Consider the following 11748-nt stretch of genomic DNA (forward strand, 5'->3'; position numbering starts at 1 on the left):
TGTTGAAATCAGCAGAACAGGTGTGAAGCCTGCTTTAAATCAAAGTGACTGTCCAAATGACATCCTGTACTCCTCATCCTTTCTGAGCCAGATGTGTATCATCCCCCCCTCCCCAATCAGCTGAAGTGACCCTTGAGCAAGACATTGAATGTCTTTAGTCCCTGTAAAGTTGGACAGACTCAAAGCTAAGATAAAAGTTGCTAGGGACTCAGATTTCATTCTGCCATGCATACATGTCACTGGCATACATTTTTTAGTTCAAAAAAACATTTTACTACTTAAAGATAAGATAACATGAGCCACAGTTTCTTTGACAAAACTCTTTGATGATGATGATGATGATGATGATGATGATGAGACTTTTACTGATACATCTAGTGTTATGGTAGTCAGTTAGCCAGTGGTTCCAAACTATTTGGCTGTATAATCCCACAAAATGAAGCAGTGCCTACATGCAATCCTGTACCACACGTTAAGTATGAAATAATGTAACTAAATACAGGAAATGTTAGAGGTACCTGTACTTTCCTATTTCAGTTCATTTCAGAGGGGAATATTACATTTATTTAAGCTGGGATTAGATGTTATTTTGCAGATTTATATTCCTCATATAGACATTCTGACCACCTGATGCATCATAGTAGATTAAGATATAACAGTAAGTACATTGGCTGTACATGGACCAACTGCAACATAAAAATCTTGCTGCCGTAATAATGATGTAATAATATAATATGTATAATCATATGACACTCTGAAAGGGTCTTTCTGCACTTGGGTACTTCAACTTTGAATACTTTAAGCATATTTTGCCGATAATACATTCAGTTTACATTCAGTAACGTCACTTTTTTTACATCACAAAGTGTGTTTCCAGGTGTTGTGTAGTACTAGCATAAGTGAAAAAGTTGTGTAAAGCCTTTTATGGCTCCAGAGGTAGCTGCTGATAAATTGCCTCAAGTGATGTCACTTTAGCCAGTGTTAGTTGGGTTTGAAGACTACAAGTATGAAAATGAAAAAGATCTGGGGATGTGACCTCCTCATCTCTGCTTGAGGCTCAAACTGCTACTAGCATACCACACCTGAATGTTGGTTGTCAAGTTGCATTGTGGGTAATGTAGGCGCCAGGATTTGACAAGGAAAAAGTATGCGTCAAATAAAAACTAGTCTCACATTGCCAGACCTTTCTCCTTGTTTTGGTGGAACATGTGTCAAAAGTAGTTTTAGTCGTGCAACAGAAAACTCCGATTGGACAGATAGTCTAGCTAGCTGTCTGGATTTACCCTGCAGAGATCTGAGGAGCAGTTAACCATAGTCCTCACAAATCCACCGGAGGTTAGAACGCCAACACAAAGACAGAGGAAGGTAACGGACATCCGGCCGAAAAGAGGGACATTCGGTGGAATTTTCGGTGGCGCCGGAGCAATCCTGGAAGTGAAACATTGTGGATATAGATTAATAAAAACAGACAATATCTCTGGTTCTACTGCAGCAATTTTGAGCAGAGTATTTTTATAGTGTGGTATATAGGCTACTTTTAAGTAGGGGGTAAGGATGCAAGCACATCTTCCACATCTTCAATCTGAATACGTGTTTGAAGTCTCAACAGGTAAAAGTGGAGGCCTACAGTATACAATATTTTACAAGAAATGTCAGAGGCTCTGTGAAAAAATTTATTTGAATTCTGAGTTTAAAGTCAGATGCAGGCTATTTTTATTGCGAAAGGTCATCCCATTTATGTCAGGCAATACAGCCTGAATGTGGGTGCATATATACTAAAGCACAGCTGCATGTTTACACTTCACCGGACCTGTAGAATAAAAGAGCTGCAGATGTAGAGGCTGGCATGGCTCAGAATTGAAACGCCTAGGAATGTATTGCAGAGAGCAGTAGCTAGAACTAATTCCTTCTCAGTGCGCTGAATGTCCCATTGACTAAGGCGCGCTTCGTTCCTCTCCGCTCCCGCGGGCTGGCTGTGATGCAGCCGGCTGTAGCCTACACCAGCACACCCCCCGTCTGCTGCTGCTGCTGAATACACCATGCACTGACTTCACCCAATTCAGCCTTCACTTAGACCGCTTGGTCTGGTCCCACCCATATGTGAACAGAAAAAAAGTCCTTTCCAGATATATATATATTTTTTTTTTGCCATCCCCCTGTCCCTCCCTCCGTTCAGAGCATCAAGTGCTGCCTGCGCGCAGCGTCCCGGCTGCGACTCTCTCTCAGAAGAAGCAATGAGGAGAAGGGAGCCGTCGCGCTGCTGATACCAGGACGTCCGGGATGCACTAACAGCATTTCTACTCGGATCATATTTGTATATTTCTAGGGAAAACAAAGAACACGTCGCGGATTTGGCATATCCATCAAACGGATGCAAGCAGGTATGGAAGCCTTTGTCATTTTTTTGTTATTACGACTCCGTGATGGAACCATGGGGGAACTATGTTCTTTATTTGTTTGTTTTCTTAATAGTTTGTTTCATATATTTATGTTTTCGTTTTCTGAATCGAATCGATTGTTGCTTCTTTTCTTTGAATGCACTTGTTTTTTTTATACTTTTTTTTTAAAACTTTTTTTTGTCGGAAGGATTTAATCGGATTTGTAAAGTGGTGCAGACTATTCCCTATTTATATCTGAGGCATTTTGAGTGTTGTTAGTAGGCCTATTATATTTTAAGGGACGTTGTCAAAAATATATTATAGGCAGTTTAAATAGGTTTCTAAAGAATGAATTGACACATTGTCCCTCTGCTTTTTTTAAACATTTCATCGGATATCTAATTTAATGGGGTATTATTTGCATTATAATGCTAATAGTGAAAGCCTATGTGCTATTTTCAAATAAGGAAAGAATTGGCTTAGAGTTTAACCAAATCGTCTTTAAATTTGTTTAAAAAAAAAAAAAAGTTTGTTTTTTTGAACATTTTCTTATTGTAAAGCACTGACGTGGTCTGTTTCCGTGGTTAAAACCTGGAAACTCTGTGCCTGAGATGTAGACATTGTGAAAATAGGTCAAAATGAATGAAACAATCCTTTTATTAAACGTGGATTTGAACTAGACAATAGTTGGTGACTCTTGCTTACTAAGTTGGACAATTGAGATGGACAATTGTGCCATAGCGCCACCCTTTGGTCACTTTGGCTCCTAGGTGCCTTCTTGCTGTTCTTGCGACTCCCTCCACTGAGGGATGGAGAGGGCACAGCTTCTTGTTCAGCTGACTGCAGTGGAAAATTGTTGAAATGAGCGCCTTGTGTGACCAAGAGCCATCATGGCAGCGTATCAGTTTCCACTCCATGCTGAATAATTGCAGGCTTTTTTCTGCTAGATTTGTGTTATGTCTGAGTCTGGAGGTGGGAGTGTGAAGTTGAACAGAAACTGAGGGTCATATTTGTATTCTTATTTATTGAGACTGTTTTACAGCTCTTGTGGGCTTGCATTTTATTACCGTCTGTTCGGGGCTGGTTAGATGTTGACCACTGGGCATGTTTTATTGGACTGTGGTAAACTCAAGCCAAAAAGTCTTTTTTTGCAGACTCAGTTGGAGGACAACACATTTACTGGCAAACAAACCTGGAATAAAAAGAATGGTGGTTTCAACAAAAAACGGGTGGGGATTCGGGCAGTATCTCTGCAGTGGAAGATGATGCACTGATATGGTCTACAAGCGATGCTGTACATTCTCCCTCTCAGTGGGAAGTGTCCTGGGAGCTTTGCCAAACCAGGCACAGTCTCATTTTCATGCTGCACTAACATCTTATTGAAAGAAAATGTGTGTCTGTTGACCCCGTGGCCAAAGTATGCTGCCCCCCAAAGTGCCCTCCAGTTAGATTCCCCAGATGTCAGATGTCTGTCACTCACCATTTAGCCCCCTCAAACTGCCAGAATAAATGCAATCACTCTGGCTTTTTTTTTACTCTGCGCTTCTGTTTAAAATGAACAGTTGGATTTGCACTCCTGCTGCAATGCTCCACAATGAACGGCATCCAAATGATTTTCTCTCCCTGTGTTTGGAATCGCCTGTGTGACTTCATCACCACAGCCATGCTGCTGACGGAATGCAGCTCTCCTACTCTGTAGTTAAGTGATGGTCTGCTGAATGTATTAAAACATTCGCCCAAATTGTAATTTTCTTTACAGGGTTATCAGGATTATTGGCAACATCACGCTCATACAGTAGAAGCATGAAGCAGCGGGCTGTCTGCAGCCCACGTAGTCTCATAATGTAATTTGTATGCATGACAAGGAGTGGAGTGGAGCTAGGGAAACCAGATATGGTCATTACTGAAGGAGAAGGTTAACCATTGTGGCAAACCTCCAAGCCACTGTCTCAGCCCATTCAGAGGAGCAGGGTTCATCCTCCTCTTCTCTCTGCCCGCAGCCTCCAGCAAGACTCAGAAGACATAAATCTCCTCTCAACCGCACAGCTAATGTATCGACTCCAGAGAAATGTTTCGTATGCTTTACACAGAGTGCTATTTCTTTACATAATGGCACCAATCTTTTTCTGCAAGCTTGAGCATTTTGAGTAAACTGGACTGTATTGAGTGTGTTGTGCTGCCACACACTGCTTAACTGCCTGACTGATAGTCTAGACTAGAGCTCTGCAACCATTGGATGTCTCCAATATTCTGGGCTACCCTGCCTCCCTGTGGCCAGACATGGATCTGTGTTAATATCTTCTAGACATGGAGGCCTCAACAGTGGATATACAAACTGAGTTTGTTGAATTTGTGTAAAGCTGATTAAAGATTCCAAACAAGATAAACGGTCTACAATACAACACTGAGAGCACTCACACAGCAGGGGTCGTCACATACGGAACAGAAGGAAATATTTTAAACAAGCATTATGAAAGATGGGGCAATCACATGCTGATCTGTTTGATGTCAGTGCTTATCTTAAATAAACAAGGCTAAGAGTCTGATGGTGGTGCAAGAGGAAAAGGCAGGTGATGACCAAAGTGATTACAATTCATCCTGAGGGACACACAAATATGTGTACCACTGTATACATAGTATGTGTGCCATTTCATGGCAGTCCATCCAGTAGTTGTTGTGACATTTCACTCAAAACTACAATTTCTACTTGACTTCCAGCAGATTCCTGCAGTGCTCCAGGTACAGTGCTCCGTGGGAGGTGTCGTTTGTGGATGTGGCTAGTGGGAAGGGACACTTTGGAAGAAATAAAAAGGAAAATGTGCATTGTATGAGCATTTTCTAATGGTGGCGCTTGAGGAAATGTCAGAGGATAACCAAAGTTATTAGGGTTTATCTTCTGGGAACCATGAAACTCTGTACCAAATTTAGTGGCAATCCAAGTAGTAGATATGGTGATATTTCCCTGAATAGGTGAAAACTTTGACCTGCTGGTGGCACAAGATAAAAAGTCAGAGGTTCACTTAAGTCAGTAAGAATCATCCTTTGGTCACCATGGATGTCTGCACTAAATGTTCCAAACCATCCAATAGTTGACCAGTCATCTCACTAAAGAAACACAAATGTAAACTAGGTGCAAGAGGAAAAGTCAAGGGATCAGTTAGGTTAGAAGGATTCGTCATCTGGGGAACATAAATGTACAATATGTCATGGCAATCCATCCAAAAGTTGATGAAGAAGATATTTCATTCTGGAGCAAAGTGGTGCACCGACCGACCAACATGACATTGCCATTCGTAGAACCACACATAGATAATAAGTTAATAACTATGAACATCTTTTTAACTCTATTACAAAGTTTCCCTAAGTCTTCCTCTCTACTTTTTATGTTTCAGAGCCAGGCCCAACTTAACAATGGGCCCAGTAACCCTGTGTGTGCTGCTCCCAGTGACGGTGCTGGCTTTGGTGGTGGCTGTAGCTGCTGAGGAGAATGCAGTTGACGACGAGTATACCTGGCCGCAATGGAAGGTGCCTCTGGTAAGGAAAAGACGCACTGTGCCTCTAAGCAGCCCAAACTTTTCTGCCCATCCTCAGCCAGAGCTGAGTGGGACCTGTGGGATTGAGTGCCAGCGTCGCCTCCCTGCCACGTCTCTGGACGACCTGGAGCAGTTCCTCTCCTACGAGACGGTTTATGAGAATGGTACACGCACATATACCTCAGTTTCTGTGCAGGGTCTCAGTGAGGTGACTGCCTGGTCCAAAAACATCTCGTCTAGCTCCCGCCAAAAACGAGAGGTGTACGGCACAGATACCCGCTTCACCATCTCTGATAAGCAGTTCTCCACCAAATATCCATTCTCCACCTCTGTGAAGATCTCCACGGGATGCTCTGGGGTTCTCGTGTCACCTAAACATGTACTGACCGCTGCCCACTGCATCCATGATGGCAAGGATTATCTAAATGGGGTGCAGAAGCTGCGTGTTGGTATTCTGAAGGAGAAGTCCAGACGAGGGAAAGGAGGCAAAGGGAGAGGAGGGAGAGGAAAGGGCAAAAGGAGAAAGGGAGACACAGATAAAGAGGAAGTACAGGAGAAGGAAGAGAAGGAAGGGAAAGGGGACCGTAACGGAAAAGGGAAAGGTAGAAAGAGCCGTAGTCGGCGAAGTGCGGAATCAGGGAAACCTTCGTTTAGGTGGACCGGGGTCAAGAAGACCCAGGTGCCTAAGGGCTGGTTCAAAGGTGTGTCTGATGGACTGACTGCGGATTATGACTATGCTGTTTTGGAGCTGAAGAAAGCCCCCAAAGTCAAGCACATGGATCTAGGTGTTGTCCCCTCTGTCAAGAAGCTCCCTGCTGGGAGGATCCACTTCTCCGGTTTTGATGATGACCGTCCTGGCAACCTGGTGTACCGGTTCTGCTCCGTCTCGGAGGAGTCCAATGATTTGTTGTACCAATACTGTGATGCCAAACCTGGCTCCAGTGGCTCTGGGATCTACATCCGCCTCAAAGAGCCTGGCAAGAAGAAGTGGAAGCGGAAGATCATTGGGGTTTTCTCCGGTCACCAGTGGGTGGATGTAAACGGGAACGGGATGCAGCAGGATTACAACGTGGCGGTGAGGATAACACCTCTCAAATATGCCCAGATCTGCTACTGGGTCCATGGGGACTCGAGTGAGTGCCAGGTAGCCTAATACAACACAGGATCCCCCCATTAACCACAACCCCTCTCCGGTCCCTCAGACCAACCTTTATACAAGGGACACCCTACCTTCTGTCACCCTCCACCTCTCATTACCAGCCAGGGGCCCGACGACTGCCTCTCCTCTTCCTGCCTCCCTTTTACCTCCTGTGCCTCCCAGTAACTCCTGCTAAACTGATTTACACACGCACAAACCACACATACACACACACACACATACACAACCCACATGTAGCCATACAGACTCAGTGTTGACAACAGGAAGTCGTCAGCGTATCAAGAGAACTGTGGCTCTTCAGCTTTTCTAATTTATTTGCTTAAAAAACAACTAAGAAAAGAATATGTATTGTATGTATTTACAGATCATTCTTTTTTTTTATAAAGATTTGACCTTTTGGATACAATGATGGAAAGCGTGTATATTCAAATGTTTGTGAGCAAAGCCCCTGGTACATTCGTCTTATATTCCAACTAGGCTTTGTATGGAGAGACTTGCATTTTCAAGTGTTCTTCACCACTGTAAAGGAGAGCCATGCATTGGCTTTGACAAAAGACCCAGAATAAATTAATATAACTTTTGTTTTCCAAATGACCTATACAGAGATATTGAGATAACTTTAATTGAACGAGCTGGTGTTTTGCATTGTGTATATCTAGAACTTTGAGTTTGTTTTTGTTTACCGTTTTTCTGTCTACATAGAGAAAGGGTCCTAATGGATCCTGGATGGATTTTCTTCTGATTTGTGAGTCACACAATATTTTCTCTGTTCTAGCAACATTGTTGTGCACATAATTATATCGGTGCTTATCCAGAAGACATGGTGCTAATTTATAAAATTGTAAACATTTTTTTTTCTCAGAATATATTTTGATAGCCTAGTACTGTAACTATGTATTTTATGTGAGGCTACATATTTGGGTTGTGCTAAGACAGGACTGAACCATTTAATGATTTACTTAAACTATTAAGATTTTTCTAATTCTAAGGGTTAAATCAGATTACAAAGGCAATATTGTTATATAATAACAAATTTAAATGTGGGATGTGATATTTTTTACTTTTCATGTTGTTTATGTTCCAAATATTCATTCGAGCATCCTTTTGAATACCAAATACCTGAAATGAATGATGCAGATTGAAGACTACCAACCATTAAACAAAGATTACTACTTGTGTGTGTGTGTGTGTGTGTGTGTGTGTGTGTGTGTGTGTGTGTGTGTGTGTGTGTGTGTTTGTGATGATACTGATTACAAAAACATTATCCCTACTATTTAACACTAGTTTGTGGATAACATTGTAATAAGAGCACTACCAATAACAGTTAGTGTACTATTTAAAAAAAAAAAAAAGTAACTTAAAAAAACATACTAACTCAACAACAATTAATGTCACCATAAATCAAACCACTTAACAGCATTTTACTAGGGGACACCAGAGCTATTGTTTGTTGTTTGGGCCCCTTTTGATCCCCCCCAACCTCTGGCCTGCTCATAGACTGTAAAAAATAGTGGATGTAGCAGCAGTGAGGTTACCATTATGGCTTGTTTGCGTCGCCATTTTTGGTTTTTTGAAACTGGACATGACGATGTTTGACCAGAGGCTGGAGCTGAGAAGGATGATGGGGCCAAGCTAGTGTTGTTTACGCTTGGAATGGTGCTCCGCTAAGCTAAACGCTATAGAGAGGAAGTTTTCAACCCTTCTAAAGCAATTCATCCAGTGGAGATTCACTGACGTTAAATATGTGCTAACGCTAGCGGTAGCTGGTTAGCTTGATTCTGAACAAGACATTTTTAGCCAAACCAAATGTTCAAATCAACGTTGATGTAGTAAAAATACACAGTGAGAGAGTCAAAGTTTAAAGACGAAGACATGGACAGCACCCAAAAACAAGTTCACGGCTATTTTAATGCACACAGTGCCATGGATACACATTTCTAAGTCTCTGACTGGATTGACAGATATTGTAATTAAGTGGTCTGAGAGAAAACAGGATTCTGCACCTCCTCTGGGCTCGGTTTTCAGGCTTTAACAAATCTAATCTAGCTGTGACGGGAGACTTTGGCCAATCGCAGGTCATTTTAGAGAGAGAGCGTTCCTATTGGCTGTTCTGCACATGCAGACAGAGAGGGGAGAGGGCGAGCTTCAGGGATTAAATATTGTGGTGTTTCTTTGCTTTCTACCTACTGCAGCTTTAACATAACTGTATGTAGGGAATATGTAGCAATGAATAAAATGACAATATCAATAAACTAATATATAGGTAAAAATGCAAGATCTGCATTAGTCTGTATTGCATTTTAGTGATGTAAATTCCCTTACAAATGTTTGATTAATGACATGACCAAAAACCAAATACACACAATGCACCTGTGGCTTTTGGGGCCCCTGAGGGTCTGGGGCCTATAGGGGGTCTTCACCAAGTTGGTAATCTGGCCTTGGACATGAACATACTTTTGATGTGGTGGGATATACAAACGTAGATTAATGAAATACTCCTTCATACTGACATTTTATATAATCTCTGTGATATGGAAGAAAGGAATCCTTCATGGGCAGTTCAATCCATCATTGAATTTATTGCACCTCAAAGGGCTTACATGCACTGGGGAGGGCCATCGTAAATAAAATAAATTTACAACTAAACAAAAATACAATTTCAATTATTCAGTAATGAAAAAAAGTTAATAATCTCCCATTATTTTTCTCTGAATCATATCAGATTCTCACAACCAATTGCTTATTCAGTCCACTGAAAAAGACAACACACACAGTAAGCTTTACATTAGTCCGATTTACAGCACAAGCCTGGGGGCCTCTGGTGTTGGACACAGCTGTCCAAATGCATATTATCAACATGTTCATTCCATTGTAAGTCTGCAGGAACCGAGGAGTCTTGTGTTAAGATGCTTTTGGGAACCAGATCATGGCTAGACGGACAGTGGTGTCCAGCACTGATCAAATAACAACTTGAATAAGTTATGTTCAGACAGCAATCAAATGTGATTTTCCTTTGTCAAATATCATTGTGCGTTGTAATTATAATATTGTCAAAGCAGCAGTGCAGACATACACACTGTCACTTGGTCCATTTAGTCTAACAGCAGTGTGTGGAACAGGTAAGTAACATGGAACTTAAAGGAACCCTGTGGTGTTTTTGACCACTAGTAGCACTATGAAGCAATGTATTGATGAGCAGCAGATGAGCAGTATTGTATGTAAGCAACGTAGGTTTCATCCGCTTCTAAAAATGTTTGAAGTAAATTCATTGAAAATGAGTACAAAGCAACACGCACACCACTTGCTTTGTCTCCTTGATTGTGCAGGGATTTTATTCCCCCAAAGATCCATTTCTCAAAGAAAAAGGAATATCGTAGAGGTGACATGAGTGTGTGCAGGAATGACTTTTTTTATGTGGAAGTAAATTAATTTATCGCATTTGTAAAGCCTCAAGTAGACACCCAATGCATTTTTTTGGGTGAGAAACAATGAATGTAAACAGAACTTTGTTTCGGAAAAAAAACTCGATAGGGTACCTTTAATATGTGCCTGTAGCTGACTTATGTGAAAAGAGAAGAAAACCACTGAAGTCCTTTCTGCTGGATCACCATGTTGATTGTCTGCTATTCTTTGAAATCTCTTGTATTGATTTGATCTGTCTGAACAGTTTGGTATATGGCAATGTTAATATCTTACTCTAAATACAAAATAATCATACTGACCTGGTCATAGTTACAATGAAAGCACAGGCAACAGACATACCCACATGTGTAGTGTCAAACCGCAGGTAGAAACAGTTATTTTAAAAGCAACAGTTTCAGTTGACCTCTCTGACGAATAGCTAAAGCATTTTCTCTGGAATCCATCCGTCGTAAGATATGCTTTTTGATAGCAATGCAAGCATATATCGACAGCATTCTGGAGGATTATTAACCAAAACGGAACATATGAACAACATTGGACAGAAAGACAAATAAAGAAACATAGAAAAAAAGCCACAAGTAAAAAAAGAAACAAAGAAAAAAGGATCACTTGGTGGTCTGGTATGATTCAGAAGCTCATGGAAGTTTCTTAATATACAGTATATTAATCATGTAACGATATTCATTCATATTTGTTTCCAAATACCTTTAAAAGATGACGGGAAATAGAAGGATACTCACACAACTTCTTACAATTTCATGTCAGATTCACAATTATATTTCTCTTCAACAGACATACAGAATAGAGACGTAATCCTCGCCACAGAAATCTATATACATCAACGAGGACCTTTCTGTTAACCAACACACAACATGTTTCTCCAAAAATCTACCGGGGCTTCGTCTACCACTCTCATCCAATCAGAGTGGGACAAAGAAGAGCTCCTCCCCCTTTATGAGGAGGCGGGGACAAATACGGGGTGGTGGGTGGGGCTTAGGACACCAAAGCACATCCATCATTCAACTCAACACTAGAAAGAAATCTAAACACATATGCCTTCACTTTCTTTCACTTAACTGTTTTTTTTTCTCAGGGTTTTGAGTCATTTTGTTTAGACAAAAAGTTAGTACATCTACACAAGCACACACTTGTATTTTTCTTCTCATATATATATATATATATATATATATATATATATATATATATATATATATATATATATATATATATATATATATAATCCGCTATGGTTCAC

General features: G+C 41.0%; 1 protein-coding gene across 1 annotated transcript; it reads left to right on the top strand.

Moving 5' to 3' along the window:
• The first annotated feature begins 2185 nt into the window (after positions 1-2185).
• Positions 2186-8246, top strand: prss35 (serine protease 35). The gene is made up of 2 exons (XM_028580690.1): positions 2186-2381; positions 5771-8246. The coding sequence occupies exon 2, from the start codon at positions 5790-5792 to the stop codon at positions 7062-7064; it is 1275 nt and encodes a 424-aa protein (XP_028436491.1). The 5' UTR covers positions 2186-2381; positions 5771-5789; the 3' UTR covers positions 7065-8246.
• The last annotated feature ends 3502 nt before the right edge of the window (positions 8247-11748 follow it).

This window comes from Perca flavescens, chromosome 6 (genome assembly GCF_004354835.1).
Source record: "Perca flavescens isolate YP-PL-M2 chromosome 6, PFLA_1.0, whole genome shotgun sequence".
In the NCBI taxonomy this organism is placed as follows: domain Eukaryota; kingdom Metazoa; phylum Chordata; class Actinopteri; order Perciformes; family Percidae; genus Perca; species Perca flavescens.

Excerpts from the sequence above, each read along its gene's own strand:
- prss35 (XM_028580690.1), top strand. The coding sequence starts at position 5,790 with ATGGGCCCAGTAACCCTGTGTGTGCTGCTCCCAGTGACGGTGCTGGCT.